At 45.9% G+C, this 27896-nt stretch overlaps 1 protein-coding gene across 1 annotated transcript in view; it reads left to right on the top strand.

Annotated features, from left to right (window-relative positions):
* Nucleotides 1–26989, top strand: part of LOC119171445 (glycerophosphocholine choline phosphodiesterase ENPP6) — an 84759-nt gene extending 57770 nt beyond the window's left edge. The window contains exons 2-8 of the mRNA XM_037422262.2: nt 6102–6279; nt 8352–8536; nt 17338–17447; nt 18706–18861; nt 20619–20762; nt 21382–21493; nt 26357–26989. Of these exons, the coding sequence (XP_037278159.2) occupies nt 6102–6279; nt 8352–8536; nt 17338–17447; nt 18706–18861; nt 20619–20762; nt 21382–21493; nt 26357–26652 (1181 nt within the window). The 3' untranslated portion in view covers nt 26653–26989. The remainder of the gene's footprint in view (nt 1–6101; nt 6280–8351; nt 8537–17337; nt 17448–18705; nt 18862–20618; nt 20763–21381; nt 21494–26356) is intronic.
* Nucleotides 26990–27896: the final 907 nt, after the last annotated feature.

The following is a 27896-nucleotide window of genomic DNA, read 5'->3' as shown; positions in this document are numbered from 1 at the left end:
AGGTCGGCCGTTTCAAGTACCCAATGCCGTTAAGAGTGGACAGATAGACAGACAGACAGACAGACAGACAGACAGACAGACAGACAGACAGACAGACAGACAGACAGACAGACAGACAGACAGACAGACGCCACGGTGGTGGCACCTGCCCGTCACTTTGCGTTCTACACCTTCTCGCCTCCGAGACAGGTGCGCACGCCTTCCTTCGTTTTCGAAGATAACTGCCAGATGGCGCTCGTGCCCCACGTGCCTCGATGCGTTCGTTGACCTTCGCTGCACAGATCGAGGCACTCTAACGCAGCGCCTCCAGAATACAATTCACCGAATATTTCGTGCAAATTATCTAATGAACATTTTGTTCACTCTCTCTGCATGCAAGATTATCGTATTTTGACGACATTAAGAGTTAAACATGCAGATACGGGGCCAATTTTTTCAATTCTTCCACTCGCTTGACCGTGCTTTGCGTTCTGGCACTGGTGTTGCATGTGAAACACTCCACAGCAATCAAGTATGAGTCAATACATGTGACTGACGAGCCTAACAGCTGTCTGCATATTTCTTTCAACTGTCAGTGACGCTCGCCACACAGCACTGCTAACCATACGCGGATTCGCGCTTACAACAGCATCTTCGTCGTAGTCAGAAGACAAAAGCAGGCACTCCGGCAAGCTCAGTACAAGTGCACCTAATACACTGTGTGATGTAAAAAGAGGGACAAAAGTTCAGGAAATAGGTGCGTTGGCCGCGCATGACATGCCCCCTGTACATCAGAGGTATATATTCCTTGCAGAGCTTCAGGCTGAGTCTGGGCAAGTAAGCCGAACGGCAAGCTCGAAAACCATGCAGTGAGCCGCCCTATATGTGTACATTCTCATTGAACACACACACAAAAAGAAGCCTGTCCCCATTCAGCCATTTCCCGCTGTTCATCGAGCTGCCTCAGTGAAAGAGAAGGGGGGTGGGGGCAAGAGAACGGAAAAGAAACTGCTAGCAAACTTACAGTGCGTAAGAACGTCGAGACCGGAAGTCGCCGAGTCACCATGATTGACGGCAGACACGATGTCCTGTTCCCAACGGGGAGACAGCGGCGACGGGTAGGCAACACAGCAAATCTTGTCCAACAACCCTTGTTTACGCATCCAAACCGGAAGAGCTGGCAAGGCTCTGCAGGAAAGAACTTCAGACAAACAAACGGCTTACCAGACTATTAAAAAAAATCAAAGGGCAAGGGAATTGTGTGTAGTAAAAGCATCCACGAAAACAGATGTGAGGTCACATCTAAGGCCGCTGAAGGCTATTTCCGTAAAATTACCTCTCAGTTCTTCTTGTTTTCTTACTCGATGTTTCCCGGGACACACGCGAGAAAAGTATCGCAGGAAAGTGGTAACGTTACTGATAAACAGCTTGGTGTGCAAACGTTGCCTTGAGGCGTTAGCATATTCCCTCGATGGCCTCGAATATATCTGAACCATAAATATGCCCACTCTTCATTTATTGTTTGATGAAAGGTTTCAAATATATAATATCCTTAACCCCGGTTTGTTCCCTGATCCACTCTGCTCTCTTCTTGTATCTTAAGATTACACCAATCATGTTTCTTTCCATCGCTCGCTGCGCAGTCCTCAGTTTAAGCTGAACCCTCTTTGTGAGCCTCCAGGTTTCTGCTCCATGAGTAAGCACCCGCAAGATGCAGCTGTTATATACCTTCCTTTTGAGGGTTAGTGGTAGATTACCATTCAAGATTTGAGAGCGCTTGCCGAATGTGATCCACCCCATCCTTATCCTTCTAGTTATTTCACTCTCGTGGTTCGGCCTCGCGGTATCTACTTGTCCAAAGTTGACATATCACTTTACAACTTCCAGCGTATCTCCACCTATCGCAAAGCGCTGTTTTCTGTCGAGACTGTTGCACATTTTTTTAGTTTTATGCATATTAATTTTCCGACCTATCTGCTTTCTGTGTATAGTTCACTAATCATGAACTGTGATTCATCCCCTGAGGTACTCATCAAGGCAATGTCATCAGCTAATCACAGGCTACTAGGATACTCTTTACCTCTTATCCCTAACTATTCCCAATCTAGGGCACAAGAAGAAAAAATGGGCATACGCTGGGCACGTAGCACGTAGGCAGGATAACCACTGATCATTAAGGGTAACTGACTGGATTACCAAAGAAGGCAAACGCACGAAGGGGAGGCAGAAATCTAGGTGGGCCGATGTCATTAAAAAGTTCGCAGTTTTAACGTGGCAGCAGAAAGCACAAAACCGGGTTGATTGGCGGGTTATGGAAGAGGTCTTTGCCCTGCAGTGGACGTAGTCACGACGATGATGACAACGATGACAACAACGACGACGACGACGACGACGACGATGATGATGATGATGATGATGAAGGGTTACCGCACGCGTGTTGAGTTTGAAATGATACGTTGGGCTTAATGCACGCGTTATCATCCATGCATTCTAGTACGCCTATTCAGAATAGCGCTGCATGCACAAAACAAGCACGGTTGAGGCTAGCTATAACGTAGAGGCTTAGTATTAGAGAGCTGTATCCCATTCCTGGATTCATGTTATATATTACATGACTACCAACTTCACAATATCTAAACTTCACTACCAATAAATCCTACGTATGTGTGAAAGCGTGTGACGTTTATTATTTTTTAAGATGTGATGATTGAAGATCTGACAAGCTAGTGAGTTCGTAAGACGACCGTTTCCCCTTTAAGCAGAATACTTAAGTCTCTAACGGTCATAAACGCATGCTAAATTCAGTATGTCACGATGGTATGTGTACATGATTTGGGTGTTTCTTATGTGTACACTGTACGCTATGCTTTGGCGATTTAAGAAAACATAGTTCGTTCCGGCTGAAGATGAAACAGCTCACGATCAGAAGGGGCTGTTTCGTGGCTGTTTTTATTCAAGGTGTCATTCACACATCACCTCTTTTTGAATAATGTCTCGTGCTGCCAATGGGCACGACTTAGTGTAGCTCGAAACATTGCTGTCTGCCGAAGCCCCGGAGTCCTCACCCGAGGCATAGCCAATGCAGAGCTTGGAGCTGGCTTGGGCATCGTGTCACAAAATACCACTTAACAATGCGTTTTTCGTCGGCAGCCGATGCGCACCATTCGTTATGGCTGTGTCACTGTGTCCCGGATTCAAGCCCACTAGAAATACAGGACACGGATGAACCAGTCCAAAGATTTCAAAGAGGTAGTTATGGATGAGTTTCACAGTTGATCAAAGTAATTTCTTCACTAAGAAAATCTGCAAACATATAACATGACAGATGGATATCTTATTTTCAAGACAAGTGGGAAGCAACGCATGGCCTTGATATAAAATTAACGCAAAGAAGATAGGTGATTGCAACGAAGCCAACATTACCCGATAATATCCATTAACTTCCCTGTCGTAGTAGTTTTGGGACGTTAAACCCCACATATCAATCAATCAACTTCCCTGTCGTGTAGGCCATTGAAATACTTTACACCAGTCACGTGCAGCACCAGTTCATGGCATAGCCGGGGGGTGGTACACCGGGAACGTGCCCCTCCCGAAATTTCACGCTGCCATAGGGTACTGAGAACAGAAAGACATTCTACAACACTTGCATGGCTGGCTCCCCCTTCGTATCCGAAACTAGCCCCCCCCCCCCCCCCTGAAGCGAACTTCTGCTTCTGCCAGTTCGGGGCGAATATCCACGTGTCGCAGCCCAAGGCATGCGTGTATGCTCCGCAAATGATTGATCATCCATGGCATCGTCCGTGTCATTACTATCTTATTGATATTGCGTCGAACCACTCCGTTCCTTCATTCATAGCGAGGATCTCACTCTGCTGATTTGATCCATTCAGATAGCCTGTGAGGGATTATTCGTCAGCTGCCAGCTCGTAATTGGATCACGTGCTCGTGACCCTTACACGCAGAAAAAAGGGGTTCCACACTCGCTGTCATCGTCACTGGCGGCTCTGACCGACGCGTTCGATTGCATACAAATACCTCTTATAGTGTACAGAGTGGCTGCCATAGTGGTAGCTCATTTGATAGAGTACACATCGGACGCGTCATTCCAAGGTCCCAGGTTCAGACCCTGTCCCCAGCAAGTTATAATTTCGTCCACTTCTATTTCTTCCCAACCCCATTACAATTACTTCTAATGTCATCCTCTACACTTTCCTTGGCATCATTGTCTGTTAGTTCTCAATAATATTGAGTCTAACACACAAAAACGAGCCCTTCAATTTCCAGTTCTTTTTTTTTTTTCAAGCCAGACCAATGCAACACAAATTTTATATGTGCACTCATGTCCTCGCAAGCTAGAGACAAGCGTGGCTGTAATGCGCCTCCGACCACTGATTATAACACGTAGATTGTCGCACCACAGCGTGGTGTTTATACGATAAAACTGACGTATCTTCTTTGGCGTTCAGGCCGATGTTTCATCGCACTAAATGATACTTTTAAAGATGTTAGTCTTTCTTGGGAACCTTCGACGCCAAAATTCTTGTCCGTCTGTCCGTCCATCCGTCCGTCCTTCCGTCTGTCTGTCTGTCTGTCTGTCTGTCTGTCTGTCTGTCTGTCTGTCTGTCTGTCTGTCTGTCTGTCTGTCTGTCTGTCTGTCTGTCTGTCTGTCTGTCTTCACATTTGTCTGTAAATCCATGGTAACGATTCGCCTAAAGGCACCAAACGATACCTCATACGGCCAACCCCATCTGCAGCGCTCACTAATATTTCTCAAGTTTTAGCGTTCATACTTGTGCGATTGTCAATTAAAAAAGCAATTATTGCGCATGTCTGAGGCACCATAACAACACGTCAGTGTTAGAGAAGGCACAAACAAATAATTCTAAGGACCATAACATTTATCACGCTACGGTGACAGTGCTACGCGATGCACAAAAAGGCAAGTGCTTCCAACGCTTTGCTAAGACAACACAGTGGTGGCACCTGCCCATCGCTTTGCGTTCTACTCCTTATCCCTTCCGAGACAGGCAGGCATCTTTCTCCGCGGGCGCTCACGCCTTCCTTTGTTTTCGAAGATAACATCCAGATGGCGCTCGTGCCTAACATGCCTCGATGCGCTCGCTTGCCTTCGCTGTACGGATCGAGACTCTATGACGCAGCGCTTCCAGAATACAATCTCCAATTTTCTCGCGCAGAACATCAAATAAACGTGTCGTCCACTTTCTACACACGCAAGACTATCATCTTTCGACGACATTTGCAGCGAAACATGCAGATACGGGGCCAATTTTTACACACCATTGTGCTGTGTGTGCCTGGTAAAATAACGGTACGCGTACAACTACTCACTTTACACAAATACGTAACGTAATCACAATTGGTTAGTTAGTTAGTAATGCTTGGATAAAAACAATTCTGGCATGCTACTCACTGACCGCTTTGATACCCGCAATGCGTGGCAATCCATCTGTTAACATTTCTTGTTTCAGTTTTACGGGAGTCGAACCTAAAAATAAATAATCCTAAGAACGCATCTCATGTGCAGTCAGCCTACCGTGTAGCAAATACCGGGGTGCAAATGCCAGGGGGCAAAAGACCGGGGTGGAAATGCCACTTGAATAAAGCGTACTATAAGACTTGCTTTTGCCTTGAGTGTGGGATCTACACGTGCAGGTAAACAGGTATAAATAAAGAACATGCCAGACAACAAAATGCCTGCTGATGAATGCTTCTTTGCTTTTAATCGTAGCTACCATTACTTTAACGACTGGCAGTGATAACCTGACTTTTATGCAGGAGTATTTTAATGCTAAACAATGCTTTATTTTATGAACTACAACAGTTGAATTACTGTTGGTGCTTTTTGTGGACACCGCATTAATGAAAGAAGTGAAGAATGAAGACTGAACGAATCAAAGCGCAAGTGTTTAATAACTGCGTCCCCATTGACAGTGTCCTACAGACGATCAATTAAGACATAAGACCCGTGCTTCGTAAAAGAGCCGAGCATATAATTTATCCTAAGCAACGTTAAATACTAGAAGATTACACGTTGTGGATTGTTGAGTTGAACACTGATTTTATTTTTTCGCATTTTCTCCCGTCGCCGTATTTTACAGGCCTGTATCCCGAGTCCCATGGAATAGTGGCAGATGCCATGTATGACACGGACAAGCGGGACTTGTTCTTGGGCGTGCAGATGGCAGGTAGCTCGATGCCATGGTCCCATTGGTGGGAGGCCGCCGAGCCCATCTGGCTGCTTGCCGAAAGACGTAGGCTGAGATCTGCTGTCTACTGGTACGTGTGTTTCATTCATTCATTCATTCATTATTTAATTCATTCATTCATTCATTCATTCATTCATTTGTCCGTTCGTTCATTCGCTATGATAGAAGACTTCACTAAACTTCTCACGTCAAATCACTTCGTTATTGGCGAACGCTGCAGCAATGTTCTAATTATCAAGTGGATCACAGTCATCTGTGATGCACACTCGAACACTGACAAAGTAGTATAAACTTTGATACATCGCATTTGTGTAGGAAACAAGGACACATGTATCCACCTTGCGAGAAATGATTAAGACATTTGTGGCAGGAAATTTTCGCGTTCTCGAACCATAAACAAGCACCAGTTTCTTGTAAACAAAAATGTTGGAAAGACAAGCTTGTGCGTATTGGGCTTATATTCAGGTCTTTATTGCAGGTACTTCAACATAGTCAGAAATGTGTCTATATATGAGAACTTGGTCAGGGTTTTTTTGTTGGTTTGTTTCCTGATACACATTCATAAAGGTGGTCTTTGTTGATCCCGGTCCTGCTGTCCAATTCACTATGTATTTATACGCCACGTAGATTGAGAAAGAGGTGATAAGGTCTGACTTTCCGTTGCATTCGATTCCATAAGTTCACCGTGAATTCTTATTTCCTTTTTTTTTGTGATGGCCATACTTTTTGTTTTCACACCAAACACATGACAAGTTGTCTGAATTGCCTAGTAAAAAAATACACATACATATTATTGACGTGTTGTTATGGTGCCTCATATATGCGCCATAATTGCTTTATATTTGACCATCGCACAAGTATGAAGCTGAACTTTGAGCAATATTGGCGGGCACTGCGGATGGGGTCGGCCGTTTGGAGTATTGTTTGGCCACTTTGATGTCGTTTAGAGTGCCGTTAAGGGTAGATAAACAGACAAACGTACAGACAGACACACAGATTAAAATTTTTGCCTCGAAGGTCCCCAAGAAAGACTATCGTCTTTAAAAAACGCCAGGCCTGCCCGGAAGGCGCAGCATAGTCACAGCGAAAGCTACAAGAGCGGCCTTTCAGAGCCTTTTCAAAACACTCATTGGGTAACTACTGCAAGCGCACTTGCTAGGTCAATATTAATGAGTTTATTTGTGTAGTAGGCGGTCATTCGCTATGCTATTTTTTGTCATTCTTTTGAGAAGCGTGGTATCCGCTAAACACTTCCAAGGACTTTTATTAGGGTTCTTTGGCCTCACCTTTTATACATGCAATAGCAACGTGTGTAGAGCTCACTTTTGAGCAGGAGTCTTAAACTCCCCTCAGCTAGTTGGTCAAAATTAAGACCGGCGAGGGCCAGAAGAAAAACAAAGTTCGCAGCGGAACTCCGAAATTTCAACTAACGTTGCCATTGGAAACAAAGCATTTTTAAATGAAATGTATCATAACAATCAATAATGAAGGGAATTAGATGCAAGAAACATGTACATACTGATATCCAGGATTACTGAAATCTGGACGCCGATCCTGAAATACACAGTTTTTGTTCCACAGTTGTGCTTTACAGCACGGTCAGGACATGAGGTGCCTCAAGAAAAGATGATTGAGACCAATCACGTCTGTTTAACTCACCAGTAAACTTCCTGAAAAAAAATGGAATGAAGACCATCATGTGCTCGGTGGGCTGCTATCGAAGTGTCCGCTGATGATTTGTATGCGGGGCTTAACGTATCAAAACCACCATACGATTATGAGAGACACCGTAGTGGAGAGCTCCAGAAATTCCGACCACCTGGGGTTCTTTAGCGTGCACCCAAATCTGAGCACACGGGCATACAGCTTTTTTGCCTCCATCCAAAAAGCAGCAGCCGCAGCCGAGATTCGATCCCGCGACCTGCGGTTGAGCAGCCGAGTACCTTAGCCACTAGACCACCATGGCGGGGCTCAAAATGTCCGTGGTCCACGTGTTTGAAAGCCCTTCTTTAGAGAGTCAACGCGCCTCTCCATAATGGGAGTGCTACACATGGGACTTTCACATGTGCAGTAGAAGAGTCAAATGAAGTCCTTTTATTTTTTTTTCATAGAATAATATTGCCCCATTCACTGGCACCACAGGTGGCCAGGCTGCGAGGTGGCCTTGAACAGGACGCGGCCGGCCATCTGCATGCCCCAGCGTCCCGTTCCGGGCTGGCGCTCCCTGGACCACGACTTCCGGAACAAGCTGGACGAGGTGCTCGAGGTATTCGACACCGACGAGCTCAGCTTGGCCATGCTTCAATACGGCGCAGTCGCATACTTCGGTAAGCGTAAATCCTATGTACACGCAGAAAAGGCGTTTTTTCATGTACGAAAAAGTGCAATTGAGTTAGTGTGAAAATACGCACGCGTACTTCTATTTAGCTCAAACAAAACTTGTTGGTCCAAATAGTTCCACAGCCCTCTACTACGGCGCAAGCTTTAATACGCTACCACTTGTGGCTCAGCGCTCAAATGTGTTCAATGTTCTTTAGCACCACGTGCGCTAGGAATGTGTAAATATGAAAATACCAAAAAAGTTTTCGTTGCGAAAGGGGCATGTGACTATTGCATAGACGTCAGTACTACAGGTAGGCCAACCTGAGCATGTTAATGTTAAGCAAATAAGATAAATGCTTTTATTTCTTGCTTTTTTGCTAATAATCAGGAAAATGGGTAGCCGCTATCAGAAAATAGTGACAGCAAAATTATATATACTATGATTTTACTGCGATATTACGTGTGAATAATAACAGGACCGAAATAACGAATGAATTTGCCCGACAACTTGTAATAACTGATCCCACTAGGAAGTATTTAATTCGGCCATGCCAATCTAAACACTTCCAATCATTCAATAACTTCAAGCAGCGTGACGCAGCCTTTCGTTTCTCGCTAATTTCATGAATCGTTAATGTTCTGGCTGAGCAGTGTTCATTAGAGCTCATGCTGTGTCAATTAGTTCTAAAAAATGGAGTAAAATAACTGATATCAAATGCACTGCGTGAATTAGTGTGCTGCAAAGAATTCCCTTTAAATTTCGCTGGCTATCTACTATCATGTTCCGTTAAAAGGTACAAGAGTCATATTTACACACTATGAGAATCCAACCAATGACACAACTTCTAGAAACGTCCAAAATATTCGGGTGGGACATGGAACTGAGAAGTCCGGCACACACGAATAAATTGCGAGAACATCGTGACAACATGCACTTCTGTATAAAAACGTTTTACGTGGGACTTTCCATAATGTTCGGTGTTAATTTCTCAGCTCCAGTTAATTATAACGATGCCCTTTTTCTTGGTAGCATTTAGACGTCTGAATGCACGCATGAGACGAGTTTAACCCCCTTATTCTAGAACGCTCCTTCACTCAACGCTGCACCTTCACTTGAGAAAGCCGATGGGAGCACCGTCTATAGACAGGGAAAGTCACTGCATATCAGTGATAATTTGCTGCTGTTCTTGAGTTGCGCAGCGTCATTTCCAGCCGAGCAGTGGTGCAGTGCGCAACTCTGTCAAGTGAAGGGTGAAAGTCGAGTCAAGGAGCGTTTGTGAATACGGGGGTAAGAGGTGTAGCCAGGGTTAAGGTGGACACCGCTGAGTCAACGTTTGTGAAATGTGTGCGAGACAAACAACAAAAATGATAAAAATCATGGGTTTCCCTAACTTCAGTGTGTTACAGCGGCCACAACACGGTGGTCTTGGTGATCTCGTGACGGAAAACTGCGCGATTTCTCGGTGAAGCGTTCGAAGCAAGTTTACGACATGCCCCATTTCAGGTTCCACAGCAGCAAGTAAGGTTGGGCGGGCGTGAGAAAAAGACGTGATTGTGATGTCATTTCTTCAAAACTGGCAGATCTCAACGTACAGTGGGAATCGATGATATGCGGTGCACGAATGAGGAAGGTTGATATGGCAACTTAAAATCCGAACAGCGTCACGAGGCGGAGGTAAATTATACGGTACATGACTTCTATATAACGAATATCATGTTTGAACGTGTCATATATCTTCGTCATGGATTCACGTCACGTGACACCAAATTGGTTATATGCGGAACTAGTGAAACGGCTGCGAGTGTGCTATGATCGTAGCATGTAGTCATTTTTTACATAACATGCATGGCATGATTATCATGTTTCGACGTGCCATTTATCGTCGTCGTCGTCTATTCACTTTAAGTAATACCAAATTCGGTATAGGCTGAGCTAGCAAAACGACCACGAGCGCCACAAACTTATTGTACGATAACATATTCACCTGCATCTGCAACTTTTACAGCTTTTTATTTCTATATTTCTCGTTTCACCTCACCCTGGCCAAGAGTAGCAGGTTGGAAACGTGTTCTGCAGTTCAAGCTATGCTCTCTTCTTTCGGTGTGTGTGTGTGTGTGTGTGTGTGTGTGTGTGTGTGTGTGTGTGTGTGCGTGTGTGTGTGCGTGTGTGTGTGTGCGTGTGTGTGCGTGTGTGTGCGTGTGTGTGCGTGCGTGCGTGTGCGTGCGTGCGTGTGTGTGTGTGTGTGTGTGTGTGTGTGTGTGTGTGTGTGTGTGTGTGTGCACGAGTCTTGCCATGACACGTCACGTGGTTTATAGAAGTGATATTTGCTTTATGTGCAATGTGAGGAATTTGTAAACGCGAGGTAATATTTTTTATGTATTTTGACTCTTCAAAAGAGGTGAAGTTCTTTCAATTGTATTCGGGAGCTTTGTTATAAACGCTTTTCTCAGCTTAATTTCTATACATTTGAGCAGGAGATCAGTTGTCCCGACAACAACCAAGACTTCAGTGGTACTTAGAAGTCTCGGTTCCTGTAACGGTACTTCAGCCTCACGTGGGAGGATCGCCAGGTAGCGTCGAGGAGCGCGGACGTGAAAACGTCGGCTCCTGCTTTTCTAAATGTTTTCGGTCGTTTCTTTGCTCCAAGATCACTTGACTTTGTGCTTATTCGAACAAGCAAGCTCTGCGGTTTCAGTGGAGACGCCATTTTTGGCGGTGAGTGAACTCTTAGACATATTTTTGGACTTTAAAGTTGCGACGCGGCGAGCGTCCCCGCTAACCCTAACCACACCTAGGGTTGGCGAGGAGTACGGCCGTTACACGTAGCTAAGGGCTCAGCCAGACGCGGCAGCTACTGGATCAACCTCCGTACGTCGCAGCCGACAACCAGGCACTGAAAATGCCTTCAACCATAACCGTGGAGGGAATGGAAGTAAGCGCGGAGATCTTCGACGGACCAGGATGGGCCACCGCCATGGGAAGCCGAAGACAGACGACTCCGCCGAACGAGGAGCTGGCCGCTGGGACGGTCGAGCACAGCCACCAGCCGAAGCACCCCAGGGGCTTTAAAAAAGTCAATCAGCACTACACCGTGTGGTATCCGCTTCCAGGCTACCCCGCCTACCCAAGGACCAGATCAGGGCAATTATGAGACCCAGAGGTGGATTGGACGTAGCCCGAGTCGACCTCGTTCTGCTGGCGAGAGCCGTCATCATGGCCGCCCAGATCACCGACGAACAAGCTCGGGAGGACACGATCTGCCCCAACAATATGCAAAACATCATTGTTATATATACTCCGTACCAAAATAATGGTACATCATACGTGAACGTGCAGAAACTTCACACAAACCAAGGCTCGTTCGAAGTTGCCGCATACGTGGCCGCGCCCGATAATACATGCAAGGGCGTCATCAAGAACGTTGACCTCTCCCTTGACGACGCAACGCTCAAACGCCTGATTGTGCACGACCGAAATCCCACTGCCATCGAGGCAAGACGCATTAAAAAGACCAAAGTAGTCGCAATCCTCTTTGAAGGGTTGCGCGTTCCGAGCACAGTGATATGTGGAACCGCCATGGTTCCCTGCTCACTCTACAAGCGACAAGTCGACGTTTGCAGAACGTGCGGAGGAGTCGGCCATCGCGCCGATGTTTGCCGGCACACAAACGCAACGAGCAAGAAATGTCACAACTGCGGTGAAACGCTACAAGAAGACGGCGTGCATCACTGCGAGCCGAAATGCAGGCTTTGCGATGGAAATCACCCCACCGGAGATCGCGAATGCAAAAGACGCTTCCACATTCCATACATAGTGAGAAGGAGAAGAAGACGCAAAAAGCAAGAGTGGCAAGCACGACAACGTCAAGACACAGCAACATCTGTCACGTTTAAAGAACCCTGCCACAATCAGGTGCCGGGACGGGAGAACGCCTCGAGCGTCCATCACCGTTCTCCATCCAGGGGGAGATCTCGATCCAGAGGGCGTTCCCGATCCAGAAGGCGTTTTCGATCCAGAGGCCGTTCTCGTTCCGGAGGGCGCCCCTCGACCTTGTCGAGATCCGACAACCACCTGTCATCTCGAGAGTGCTCAAGATCCCGATCGAGAACGAGACCAACAGCCACGCAGCAGCAGCAGCCGAACAATGGCTCCTGGGCCACCAGGGTTGCAGGTGAATCACGAAGCACAAGTAGCCAGCCCAAAGGTAAGGCACAGCCAGAGCATGCTGCCGATTCTCGTATTGTAGCGCTTGAACAAGAAAACAGGGCCCTCAAGAAGGAGCTTGAAGAGCTCCGGGCCTCAATAGCTAGAATAGAGAGCTGCCACGGAATTAATCTGTCGAGCTCACAGGCACCACCGACAACACGCTCACAACAAACGATCCACAACACACACAAACGCAAAGCTGTAGACAGCGACAGTGACACAACGGAGGAGATAGAAAAAGAAGCCCCACTGACAAATATCGAGTCTGCGACAACTAAGCTCAACGACAAAATTGATACGTTGGCGAACACGCTTGCCAAGTTTATGGAAACTTTTAAGGCTTACACTGACAAAGCTGACCAGAGGTTCGTGAGCCTGGAGAAGATGGCAGCCAACCCACCTATGGCAGGTGCTCCTCAGAAGCTAAGCACGGACAAACCAGTGGTTACGGCAAGCGTGCCGAGCATAACTTCTAGAGCTAAAGTCCGACCAGTCAAAGCACGCAATCTCGCGGAAATAACGAGCCGCGACACACACAAGCTACCAAGCCAAAATGGCTGCTGACCGTAACGAGATTAAGATCTGGCAATGGAACTGTAACTCACTTCAGAAACGCAAAGCAGCACTAACACAACTATTGCTAGCCTGTAAAAAAAAGCCGCATATAATATTGCTACAGGAATGTAAAGAAAACAAAACTGCTAGAAGCATTGGCATACAGGGGTACAGGGTAGCCAGGCCGACCCTGCACCCCGAGCAGAACAAGAAGCGAGGAGTGGTTACCTTCATCCGAAAGGACTTAATGTTCACCGAAAGGGACGCCCCCGTACACAAAAAAGGCCTGGAAACGGTCCTGGTGGAAATCTTACCACACAGGGCTGTTAAAGGAAGCATCTTTGTGCTCAATGTTTACAGTCCTCCATCAGATAAAAAAAGAGATTTCAACGGACTGCTTACCTCGGTGGTAAAAATGGCGGGTGACAATCCGCTCATAGTAGCGGGTGATTTTAACGCCAGGAGTACCGAATGGAGATACTTAAAAAGCGAAGGCAAAGGCACCAAGTTAGCAGAAAGCGCGAATGCGCTGGACCTGCAGCTGATAAACAACCTTGCCCTCCCTTCAATTAAGAAGAGGTAATTCGGTACAGCGGGACACAATGCCGGACTTAAGCTTCACCAAGAACGTCAGAGCTACCTGGGATAACCTCGACGAAGACCTAGATAGCGTCCACTGCATCCTGGAAATTACCGTTGAGAACGAGGCGAAAGCGCCAAGAAAATTCAAAATCACAGACTGGGACCAGTTCAGTAAAATACGGGAGCAGAAGGGCAATACAGAACTATCATATGAAGCCCTCTTAAATTAATTAAAAATGGCAGCGAATGAGGCCACCAAAGAAGTCGAGACTGATGAATCCATCCAGGTAATGGACTCTCACCTGGCCAGTTTGCTGCAGAAAAAGCATGACCTAAAAGAAGCGTGGCGTAAAAACAAGCTCAACAGACACTTACGCACAAAAATCGCGGACCTTGGCCGCGAAATCGAATCTCACGCCAAAACACTCTGCGCCCTGCAGTGGAACAACACATGTGACGAAGCAGATGGCAAAATGAGGAAGGGAAGCAAATGGGGGCTGCTCAAACACCTTATGGCGGACAGCGACAAACCCACCAGAGGCGGCACCCAGCTGCAAATTGAACGATTGGTGCACAAGCACGCCCAGGATAGTGGTGGATCCGAAGCTCTCCTCAAAACGCTTGGTTAAAAATATCTCCCACTGGAAAGCAAATCAGTAGCCTGGGAAAACAAAAATTTCTCATATGGAGGTCGACCGCAAGAAAAGCTAGACGAACCATTCAGCGAAGCTGAAATACGGTACGCTCTACAACAACTCAATGGCAGATCGGCGCCAGGGCCAGATGGAATCGACAATCAACTGCTACGGAATCTAGACGATAAAGCAATTGTAATCATTACTAAGAAGATAAATGAGGCATAGGAAACGGGTACCGTGCCCAAAGAATGGCGTAGTGCCAAGGTTTCGCTCATCCCGAAACCTGGAAAATCGCTGAGCATCGATAACTTAGGGCCCATATCACTCACATCTTGCGTTGGAAAAGTAGCCGAGCATGCGATACTCAACCGTATCACAGACCACATTGAGAGCAATGGGCTCTTTCGACACAACATTATTGGCTTCCGCAGAGCACTGTCCACACAGGACGCCATGTTGATGTTAAGAGAGCACATATGTTACGGCCTCCTTCACACGCCCAAAGCCATATTAGCCCTGGACCTCGCCAAGGCCTTTGACACCGTAAAACATGAACACATACTGGGTGAAATATCGCAGATGAACCTATAGGCGAGAAATTCTACAACTACTATAAAGGCTTTCTGGCGAACCGAACCGCCACCATACGCATAGGAGAGCAATGCGGCAAACCCGAACGACTCGGAAATATCGGCACCCCACAAGGGTCAGTGCTCTCGCCATTGATCTTTAATGTGGCGATGCACAGGTTGTCGGAGAAGCTCGCTCAAACCCCATCCTTGCACCATGCCATATACGCGGATGATATTACCATATGGGTCCCATGTGGCCACTCATATGGTGCCTTGGAAGGAATTCTTCAACAAGCACTGACTACAACTGAAGAATTTCTTAAGCGAACTGGACTCGCACTGTCCCTCACTAAATCTACTCTAACGCTCTTTCACCCTCGACGAAATTCGGGCGAAAAGGAGCAGCAAGTAGTGCTCAAAGCTGAGAACAACCAAACGATACCGCAAGTATATACGGTCAAAGTATTAGGGCTAACGTTAAGCGCCAAGGAGGGCCACAACAAAGAAGCACTCAAGCGCCTTGAAAAAAGCACGAACAATTTTTCAAGAGGCATTGCTAGAATCGCCAACAAGAGAGCAGGCCTCCTAGAAGACAACATCATGAAGGCGTATCACGCCTTTCTCGTAAGTCACGTAGCATACGCGTTCCCGTTTCTGAAACTTACGAAGGCTGAAATCAAAAAGGTCGACTCTATGCTCCGCAAGGGACTGAAAATGGCACTCGGCTTGCCCAATAGCACGAGCAACGAGAAACTCGAGCAACTTGGTCTGCACAACACAGCCGAAGAAATTTTTGAGGCTCAGAGAGTGGCACAGATCACACGCCTGTCGTTGACACAGGCAGGCCATCTCATCCTACGAGGCGCAGGCATTTGCCCAATTTTCCAACCAGAGAAAAGAACTGAACTTGGTAATGACGTGAGGAAACACATTAGGGTTGAGCCAATCCCCCGCAACGTTCACCCTACGTTCAACAAAGGGCGAAGGAAAGACAGAGCGAGGGCGCTCATAAACAAGGCAAAAAAACACAACACGCACGCGCTATTCGTAGATGCCGCCCGCTACTATGGCAGGGAGGCATTTGCCATAGCGGTCGTTGATATAGACGGAAACCCCATAAACGCGGCAACCGTCCAAACAAGCCGTGTCCACGAAGCAGAGGAAATGGCGATCGCGCTAGCCTTGCAAAGCTGCCAAGCCTACTCCACAGTATACACTGACTCTAAGACGGCGGCACGAACGTTCGCGGCTGGCCTAGTAGCTAGAAGCACTGGAAAACTCACCGTCAACGCACTAAGAGAGTACGAGAGCAAAGAAACCCTTGTTAAGGAAGAGAAAGCTCAAATCTACGTATCCTGGCTCCCAGCCCACATGGGACAGTTACCGGGACTCGACCACTGCAATCCCAACGGAGAGGTCAACCGCCTGGCGCGTGAGCTCACATGCCGCGCCGCGGACAACGACCCCTCGATGAGTGAGCGGTACGAGAATCTCTGCAGCCAGGACAAAGCACTCACATACCCCGAGATCACTTCACATTACCGGGGACAAAGATGAGCCTTCCAAGCACCGCACCCAAAACTTAACAAAGCACCGAAGCTCTAGCTCTCAGAAGATTGCAAACACGTACGTACATAACACCATCCACCTTACACAGAGTCGACCCCGACACACCACCCACATGCTCCCTTTGCAACCATCCCTATTGCAATTTCGAACACATGCTCTGGCTGTGCCCTACCCATAGCGCAGCACAACTGAATACCCAAGAGGCTTGGCAGGAAGCCCTTAAGAGCAATCAATACAAGCTGCAACTACAGGCGGTCCAGAGGGCCCGGGACATCGCTACAAGCCTTCGGCTGCCAGCGCCATCCTGGGAGGAGCCTCCAGGTTGAATTAAGGGTCGGAATGGCCCTTTCTCAACCTCCTCAGGATATGTAAATAAAGTCAATCTCTCTCTCTCTCTCTCTCTCAGCCCCACGTGTAACTCCCAAATATTTATAACAAGAACAACCTCGTTCTGATTAGATAACGTCAGCTGGCATTAAATAAATGAGTGGGCTCGCGAAGCAAATTTCTAGCGTTGCGACAAAGTAGTGATTCGTAGTGTGACAAAATCTTCGACCGTTTCGATAAATTTTCTGCGAATAGGCTTAACATATGCATCAACCAATGTTTCATCTGCTGGCTGAGCTGTTCCTGCTGATATTTCTAAACATATTTCTAAAACTGACATTTCCTTGTATTTACAGGTCGTCACCGCGGTCCAGAGAGCAAGGAGAGGCACAAAGCGTTGGTGGAATTCGACCACCATTTGAATTATCTCATTGACCAGTTAGAAGCCTTAAACCTCACACAAAAGGTCAGCATGCTTACCAATTATATATAACTCGTATTGCGCAATATGCGTCCGCCTTCTCTTCAAAGTATGAATTGTGACCTTACCGTAACAGGCTACTTAAAAACGCTTAAAGGGGTGATGCCCTTAAAATTAGAGGCAATAACAAGCCTCTTTCGAATTTTCTCTGTACGTAAGGACACTCCCCCGAATGGTCGAATGATCGGACACAGCAAACGTTCGAAATATACATTAATTCACTTCAAAAGTCTACCTAAATGCTCATTCTCCCGATCGAGATCTATCAGTGGCTCGTCCAACACTGACAGAGAAAGTTGTAGTGACGTCCCACCAGAACCATACAGTTATCCTAGGTATACGTAGGGGGAACGAAGGTTCATGGCAGCACCCCCACTTCCCATTATGTCAATGTATGGGGCTGACTGCGCGCCCCCTTCCTGTTCGGGAGTAGGTCATTTTAAAATATAGGTGTGGCAAACAGGTATTATAGCTACAGAGTACGTAATTCCGATGAAATTAAATCTTTCTTTGGCTTTAATACCGCTTCGCGATTTTCAACCACTATTGAGGCAGCATATATGTAGATGTTGCGATATGATATTGCCATCAGTTTCTGTTATACTGAAGGGGCAATTCTATGAAAATATCTAAAAAAATGTAGCTGAACGATGAAGAATCTGTATAAACATATGATAAGAAATTAAGCTCTAATGTTATAGCGTCACAACACAAGCCGACAAGCCATGCTGCATTGGAACGTCTCGACAGGTTTTCGTCACCCTGTCCCCGTTGGTGTAAGCTATCGAGATTTTGGCGGTGAAGCGAGGAAGCGAAAAACAACATTGCCTCGCAAGCCCTGCCGCGTGCGAGTTGCGCTGTACAAGGTTATTAGGAACCAGCATCGAAATTGTTCGCAAAGGGAGCAGGAGAACAAAAACACAGGACAAGAATCACGTACATTATCTATAGTAGTGCGGCGTGATGCATTAACCGAAGCGTGTTATTAGCCGTAGCAAATTCATACCTTCTCTAACGTATACGTCATTATTGTGTCATACTGTGTATACATCATTATTGTGTAGCCAGCGTTCGCAAACATGGCTACAAAAAGAAAAAAGCACTAATGTTCATAAACTAGACTAGCAAATGGTAAACAGCCAATGTTACCGATATTTCACTATTTCAATGCAAGACAAGCTTACGGTGTCATTTATGGCCAAGCCTAATTACTGCAGTAGCGGTAATTTTAATGTATTTGCAGGTGACTCTCATGGTAGTCTCGGATCATGGTATTGCCAACACGGGACCCGAGTCCACCACCGACATCATGCTGGACAAGTACTCGCCGTACATTAAGTACATGCTCAATTTTGGGTCCCATTCCATGGTGCTTCCGAGGAAGGACATGTTCCGACCGGTAAGTACTTTGTTCTATTGTTAGACGCGTTCGCGTAAAATATAGTCCCAAGCGAAAATTTCTATATTGACGATGAGATAACCAGGTAAGAATTAGATGATGATGGCAACTTAAAGAGATCAGAAATTTTCGGAACACCGCGTGTCGTTGAAGGCAGCGTTTCGGCAGGCGATCTTGTTTTCCTTAAGGCCTTGAAGAAAACACGTTATCTCCAGCGACACACCGTGTTCCAAAGATTCCTCATGGCTACAATCAGAGTGATACTTCCTATGCCACGATGTCTTAGTGCGGTTGTGCACGCGCGATGTCCCCTTCTCACTTATACCATCCGTTTTGATGGCTTTCAACTCGTTCGTACCGTAAGGGTGAGGAGCGAAAGGAGCTCGAAATATAACCTAATGGAAAAATTTATCAAACAAAAGAGGACTTCAATCCTCATAGGCTCTGAATCTACAATAACATAAATAGCTGTTGCAGCTAGTCCATCTAGTGGTTTGTTGAACTACTAAAGCACCTTGCACTTCGCGCAATCGAGAAGGGTAAGCGCGCAATCTTGATTAAGAGTGGCTTCCTACGCTTTATGCACAGTATCTAGGCGGCCCGATATTGTTCGTTTATTCTTGAAATACGCGTGTGAAACGCAGAATTATTTGTTATATGTAACCATTAAAATATTTGAAGGAAATTTTTTTGCAGTTATTCAAGCTATTCGTGTTCAATAAACAAGATTCTGAATTAAGTCGCCCCATAAAGAAGTTGTACAAATTAGGTGATCAGAAAAGTGAAGTGTATTTTTAGAGAAACAAAATTCTAACGTATAAATTAGACACCGCTGTTCGTAAATAGCATCTGTTACAGCTTTTAAAGCTAAACCTAAGTAAAGTACCTAGTATTTAAATTACCCAATATCCTCACATCACTTCACGCTGTTTTTCGAAAGTTCTTCAGACAGACTACTGGTATATTGCACGTTAAAGTGCGATAAAACATTTTACGGCTTACTTTGCTTATATCCTTGAACAGGTAGAGGTAAGAAAATTATGAAATTTCTTTTCCGCGAGTATAGGTTCATACACTTCATCTTGTTTTTTTTTTTGGGGGGGGGGGGGTTCTGGTATCAAAAAGCTTTGGGGAAAAAATAGGGATCGGGTAAGCAATATTTCGAGGCTGTCGGTAGAATAAGTCATTTTTTTCAACTTTTGATCCCGGCAGCTTTTGGTGCACCAGACTTCTATACGAATCATTGCTCTTTCCCCATAAAGTTCGATGTGAGATATTGAGAGAGGGCGTCCTCTTTTGCATTGTTGTTTGGCTTGTTTTCTTCCCCTATCTGGGCATACGTCGAATTGCATTTGTACGTTGTCGTGCGTTTTAGTTCGAAACGAAATTCGACTGAAGACGACAACAAGAGGCTAGAAAAAAAAAAACATTTGCATATCATATCTATGTACACACAAAAACATCTCTGTGAGCACTGCTCTGAGTGTATAAAATCACCTGCCACATGCTGCTCGGACTAGTTCTACCAGCATATATAGTAAAATGAGCTTTAAGCCCACAGTATGCCAGCTGCCTCACTTTGTTTCGAGGGTTAACGATTCCAATTGGTGGATATACTGGCAAAATGTCGATATCGGCCCAGAAGCAGTCGCTACTCTCTTCTGGCCTCTTGAGGTTGCACACCTTCTATTTGCTCACTTTGACTCACTCCTTTCCTCGTCTCTCCCTTTCTTTTTTTTTTGTTCGCGCCCCACCAGCTGCATCGTGCCCTGATCGATGCTCGCGTAGAAGGCCTGCAGGTCTACACCAAGGACGAGATTCCAGCGAGATACCACATCAAGCACAGTCCACGAGTGCTGCCTCTGTTTCTTATGACCACGCCCAAGTACTTCATTTTGCCGGTGAGATGTGTACGGTACAAAATATCTGAGAAACACTGAAAGCACCCTTGTTGTTCCGTTACTGCTTGCAAATAATCCCAATTGCTTTCGTATAGCATAACTCGATTGGAATATAATGTAAGGATAGGTTAAATGAGCAGAACCTGCCTATGGCAGCCAGGCCAAAGTTTCCATCTCGTGGGCGCCTATCTTTCTCATGGGCGCTTCATTACCGAAGACGCGCTAGTTTTAAGCTCATTAGTTGTTGACGTGATGTCCCATGGTGTCACTGCAACGAAGCCTGGGGACATGACGCCAACGATTGCCCACTTCCAAAGTAACTAAACTTTCCTTAAAAGCAGGCCAGCTGAAAAATTTTCGGGCAGCCTGCTTGCACAAAATGACTCAGTGATAATAAATTTTAACGAAGGACTTATTTCAATGGCCATGTCTACTCACTGTAACTAACAGAGCCACGTGTTACGTTTAAGGTAACATGAGGAGATAACATGAGGAGATAACAGGAACACCGTAGCCCTTTACTTATTAGGCTTGCAGAAAATGCTGCTGTGGCTCGATCACAGCATACGAGATCCCACATCTTCAGCAGCAAGCGCCTTTCTCTCAATCTCTGTTCCAGCTAAGCGACAACACCAAAACAAAAGTGAACCACAAGAAACGCTTCTTCGGCTACCACGGCTACGATCCTGAGCTTCCCGAAATGAGAACCATCTTCTACGCCCAGGGCCCAGGTTTGTGAAATCCACTTCCTGAATACGCAAAGTCCGTGCATTACACTGTACCTCACACCAGCTACGAAAAAAAAAAGAACAGAAAAGAAAGATCGCAGGCGTGATGTTGAGAAAATTGGCGATGGCCGTGTGCTTTAGAACACGTTATCAATACAAATTGTTCAACCGGCATTCCGAACAAAATTATATTAGGAAAAGATCTGTAGCAGATAACCACCGATTGTATGCTGGAACACAATAGTTGCCAAGAGAAGCTCAACACCATCAAGTGAATTGCGTGAAGTAACGGGGTACAAAAATCTTGAACGCACAAGATAGCGCCAGTTGATGCAACACGGGCAACATGGAACTTTTCTTAGAGAAGCCTTAATACTACTGTGTACCCTAAATAGGCTGGTTGATGATTATCTGTCACGATCTGTGGCTTGACGGCTAATTCGCGAACGGGTGCATTGTATTCGTAAATTGAGAACGTAATCGGTGACCGGTATCGTGCAGCCGATAAGACATGCTGGAGCACATAGAAGGGCAGCGTCTACAAGATAAAGTAAACTAGGTAAAATAATATTACCTGGAGTTTTACGTTCCAAAACCACGGTTCTATTGTGAGAAACGCTGAAAAGGGAACGGCTCCAGAGATTTTAACTAACTGGTTTCTTTAACGTACTCTTGACATCGCACAATATACGAGCCTCCACCATTTTTCCTCCTTCGAAATGTGACCGCCGCGGCGGGGATCGAACCCGCGACCTTCGAGTGAGCAGCCGAGCACCTTAACCGCTTGTCCACCATGGTAGACGGGGTGAACAAGGTATAAAGGCCGCAATCGGGTGACCATGTCTGCCTGCGTTGGCTACTCGCATCACTTGCACGGCGCTCTCAGAAGTCAAGATTGTTGCTCCTTGTCACAGTGCCGTCTATAGCTCTTAACTCCGGGCTCACTCGTGTTTTGAACATTTGGTCGCAACCATGACGCGGACCAAAAAAGAGGGGCGGGGGGCATACCACGGCGCTGAATATTGACACCCTAACACCCATGTGACCTTGTTAAAGCAAAACAGTGAAAAAATTGGAGGGGGGGGGCAGAACAGCTTTGTCTTAAATATGAAAAAAAACGCCTAAAAAATCCACACGTAATCTCCAAGAAAGGTAATGTTAAGATACTCTATTATCTAGAAGAGTAAACTTGATATCATGCGAAACAATTATTTTCTGTCATGTGCTTTCAATCAACGTTCAATGGCGAATTGGCGCCGTGGTCTCTCAACTTTTCTCCTGGTCCACGTCATGGTTTTGCTGCTTTATCGGTTCCAGAACTGTCACCACATAGTCCAGCTTTCAATTCTTTTTCATTTGTGTCTTTCATGTCGTCATTAAAACTGACGCAGAGTCGAAAAAAAAACAGAAACAGAAGTTGTTCATGCAGTCGTACACCCCGAAAACTGACAACTTCACCGTGTTAACAACGTGACTTCGATTCTTTATAGATGAATTAGCTTTACCAGAAAAAAGTAACGAAAGCTTGATGATTGATTGATATGTGGGGTTTACCGTCCTAAAACTATCATATGATTGTGAGAGATGTGGAGGGCTCCGGAGATTTTGACCACTTGGGGTTCTTTAACGCGCACTCAAATCTGAGCACACGGGCCTACAGCATTTTCGCCACCATCGGAAATGCAGCCGCCGCAGCCGGGATTTGATCCCGCGACCTGCGGGTCAGCAGCCGAGTACCTTAGCCACTAGACCACCGTGGCGGAGCAGCAACGAAAGGCGCATCGTAGGCTGCAGACGTAGGTGGTCAACGTGTGCCTTCTTTAGGTGGCGCACGTATGGATCGAATCAGCCGAATCACAACTCCTTAAAAAACACGTTACAGAAGTACGGAACGCGTATGCACGAAATGTGTAGTTACTTGCCCGTTTCCGTTATTGGTTTCTGAGCACTTTACTGAACGTGATAAGATAACTGCAGGTAAATCCTTCAAAAATGACTGACGGTAATGAAACAGATAACGAAGCTTTTTAACATTGCCGAAGTATCGTGGCAACTCGCCGATAAACTGTTAGATCTCCCGGTTCAAACTCTTGTGCCACGTAAGACTTCACAAATCTATCGCCTTTCATTTTCTTTAGTCGTGTATTTCAAAAACCTCGGGCATGTTAGGTAGACCACTTTAGAGGCACGTCACACTAACGGCGTGTGACTACAGATACGTGGGTATACGCATGCGCGTGCTCGTGACTTGGACTCGTAAAACATGTCTGCAATATGCAATAAAAGTGCATTTACTCGCCACTCTTTTTTCTTTCATGTCGTGTTTTTTAGGGTTGAATAGTATACAGCCGCCCACATGAGCTTGGGGCCTGAACTTCAGCCTCAGGACTTCAACAGGAAGTTATAAATTATAATTTATCAGAAAAAATAAGATATTTAAAAATTTATTTGCCCTTACCTAGTCAACTTCGTTCATGTCTTGTGCATTCTACCGTCTTCCCGATGTGGCGGAAAGTCCAACTCAACTGGAATCTTGCTGCTACTGCTGCTGGTGCTCGACAACAAAAATCCCAGAAGGCACGGGAAAGGTATCACTAATGTTACTTTCTGTTATCAAGATTGCTTCGGTTGTCGATGCAAGATTATACTTTTCACCACTGACCACGGGTAAACCACAAGCCAAATTACAAGTTTGGTACATGTCTTCATAGGCCTACGTTCGTTGCACCAATTTTTTCGCGCCGAGAAGAGCTTGGCTGGCGCCACATACGCTTGCGAACGGGCGCAACGGTGTGACAGCACGTGACAGCGCACAGCAGCGCACCGATATTGCCGATATTGCGCCCCGTCACGACGAGCAGAGAAAGTCACGTGGTACGTTATCGTCTTTCGCGGCCAACCCGGAAAACAAAAAAAAAAATCGAAGAGCCGTGCGAAGGCCCTGAACAGCCCCTGCTGAAGGGAAGTGGACGCGCTGAGCGTGTTCCTGATGCTACAGCCTGTAAAAAAAAGTAATGTCGCAGTATACAAATGACATATGCTGCCTATACTAGAATGCGGAATTTATCTTCAGTTTTTGGAATCAAGACTAAAAAATCAAAGCAGTTTCGCACTAAGATTGTCTCATTGTTTCTTATGTTTGTTTTTTCGTTTTCTATCCTGCTCTCTTCTAGCCTTTGTCCTTTTTTTTCTCTATTTCTTCCCAACTTTTTTCTTTTTTCTCTCTTTCTACATATTGCTTGCTTGATCTCTTTTTTTATAAGTGATTTTGCCTGAGCTATGTATACACCAAGCGCATTGTTTCTCTCATGATGACAAGGGACCCTCAAGAGGAGAAGAACAAGAAGAACTCGTGGCCCGAGTGCGCACTCAATATGCTACACATCAAGCGACGACCACAACATACGAAAGACCGGCCCCCGAATGTGCTCCACGCTCAACACTGACGTTTACGCGCTAAAACCACCGACTGTTTTTGAAGAACGCTGCATTAGGCACCTCAAGACTATCGGACCATTCCGGCTTTTTTAACGCGCATCCTATGTCAGTTGCACTGAACACCAACTGATCGCAATTTCCGAAGCCCTCCACTACGGCGTTGAACACCATCGTATATTGATTTTGGGACGTTAAAACCCTGGTATCATTATAACGTGCAACGCAATGTAGAGAGACGAGTCGTCTTTCATTGCATTTCGCTTCCATTGAAATTCATTGAAAGAAAGGACGCCCTTGAGCTTAACAAAACGTCGCCTTACATTCTAAGGTGTAGCACAGATAACTTTAAGAGATGAGCTCACTATCTCTAATACATTTGTTTGAATTTATATGGAGAAAGTCTAAAAGCACGTGTTATCATGTCCTTCCCACTGCCTAAACGCAGCATACGTGATACTATACTAGAAAAGATGACAAAGACTTGCCTATTGCCGAGACACATAATATCTCATGAGATTCGAAAGTGGTTTAGTGGTGCTGTTCAGGACATGAAATACGGCGTTCACTCAAGTTATGGGACAAAAGTGAAAAAGACTCTAACGATTACATAGTTGGGGCTAGCTTCTTATAAGTCGTGTTGTCACTTTTTTTTGTGCCACGTTGTTGCTTGTCATGAAAGTGTTTGCGTTTCAATGTCCCGTTCATATTGTGCTAAATTGAGCTTCTATGGGCCATTTGTTGGCGCGTTTCGTAATATAGGTTTTTAAATGTTTTCAGCTGTGCTTTGCTTTACCTAGCGAAGAGGTAAAGAGTGGCCGTGCTCCGCCATGATTTCTATCTCTCTTATGCGGACAGTTATTTAGAAAGTCATGTCTGAAATAACTACTGCGTGGAAAGACCTCGTGGTAATGCTCAGCGGCCTGTCTTCAGTATGACTTGATCATTCGGTATGCGCATCAAGACGAGCCCAGGGGCCATTAAATAGCCTCAACCCCTTCGCGTTTCTACCAAAATAGCAATTCTTTCCAAGATTATTGAATGAGAACCTAATGAATGCATGCTTTATCAGTGTTGAGAAGTGTGTTCCTTTGTGCTTAGCAGAGTAGTACACAGTGAGCCATTCCTGTAGGTCCCTTTATTTTGCTCGCAGAAAATGTCTCTTCAGCAGACTATTTTCGAAATTGCTAAAACCGTGTTCTAAATAGCAATTTCTAAGAGCGGTAACTCAAAAATTGGACAAAATACAAGAGCGAGAACCGACACATTGACTCGCAGTCCATCGTATGCTGTTTTTATTTTGCATTGTTTTTCTTTGAAACTGTGCCCTAATCAGCCTGTCAATACGTATAATATTACTCTAGACCACACAATACTGATAAGGCTATCTTCACTTTCTCAGTTACGTATTTCGCGTTTTCACTGCAACAGGCATCAAGCGAGACTACGTGATCAAACCACTGGTCAACGTAGACCACTACAACTTCATGTGCCACGCGCTCGGCCTCGACCCGAAGCCTAACAACGGTTCCTGGGCCCGGATGGACGAAGGGCTGGTCGAGTCCGAGGTGGACTTCCCCCGCTACGGCAGCTCCAAGTACAGCAACGCCGCGTCGACCCCGACCTTGGGCAAGCATCAGTCGTTTTTCTGGGCAGCGCTCTTCGATCACCTGACCCTGGCCATGGCGGTCGTGTCGGCGCAGCTTTGCGCGCGGCACGCCCTCTGAAACGCGTGTACGGTGCTGTCGTCACGAATGCGGTTGTGTGTGCCAAAGAAAGACTTGTTTTACCCTCAGTTACCGTCATAGACGCTGAATCGAAGCAGGGCCGGGTAGACTCTCGTCGCCTGAGGCCAGCGGTGCATTCTACGAAGTCAGCTGAAAGCGGCTACTTAATGGTTGTGCTGTTGTTACTGGGACGAGGGTCAACGAATAAGTGACAACACGGAAACCCCTTCCTGGTCATACCGTAATATATTCTTCTCGTAACACTATATAGCTACAGGAACCGGCCTGTTGTGCGATGCGCTGGTGTTAAGGCGCAGTCGGGTGTCTGTGGTCGTCAGACCGAACGAATCGCCCTTTGTGAGGTTGTTAGTTAAGCTTCCATTTTTTTTTTGCGCTCTCGTTAGCGTTCCGCAGTCGCGCTGTAGCTCCAGCTATTTCATGCAACTCTGCAGTGTATGACCCAGAATTTGAGAGCGACAGGTATGACAAAAACCTCGAAGATTCCTTTTTCGCAAATCAAACATTACACACTGGATTCTAACAAAAATTTTTTTCGAAGGGATCACGAGGATCTAGCAAGGATTTTCGTCTTTTTGTCTACGACTGACACAAACACGCATTGTTCTTCCTGAATGCCGGCTGTATAGTGTGCATGAACTGTTCGTTTAATTAACAAAGAAAGAACACTTTTTTTTTTTGGGGGGGGGGGGCATTCATTACCGTTAGAGCGATCTCTTTCCATCTGTTGAACATCTCTTGTTAGGTAAGAAGACAGGCACCTTACGAAGTCCGTTACGCAGGACTTCTGCTCTCATGCGCACTTTTCTTATCCACGACGCTTTTTACCTATTCACTTTCTTTACTCCGTTTCTTATATTTATTTCTTTTATCTAAGCCACACAGTGTGTTTCCAGCGGCGAGACACATTTGTGTATGGAGGGAAAAGACTGGTTTATATTTTTTTTCTTGAAAGAAAATTCGAATAACGGGTTGCACAATGGTTGTTCGTGACGCGGAAAACGAAGAATTTATGGCTACAAAGAACATTCAAAGGCGATAGAAGGTTTCTTTTCGCATTTTACTACTTCTTACGCTACATAACGGGCCGGCATCTCTGTAAGAAAATGTAAGCTGGGAGCAGGAGTGAGTGTGTATAGCGAATTGGCACCCTAGTTATTTTTATTCATCCTTAATTAGCTGTTTATCACAGCCATGTGAATGCTTGCTCGCGGACACAGTCACAC

The sequence above is a fragment of the Rhipicephalus microplus genome, unplaced genomic scaffold, assembly GCF_043290135.1.
Source record: "Rhipicephalus microplus isolate Deutch F79 unplaced genomic scaffold, USDA_Rmic scaffold_32, whole genome shotgun sequence".
Lineage (NCBI taxonomy): Eukaryota > Metazoa > Arthropoda > Arachnida > Ixodida > Ixodidae > Rhipicephalus > Rhipicephalus microplus.
The sequence above is the reverse complement of the archived record's forward strand: the minus strand, read 5'-3'. Positions and strand labels throughout refer to the sequence as shown.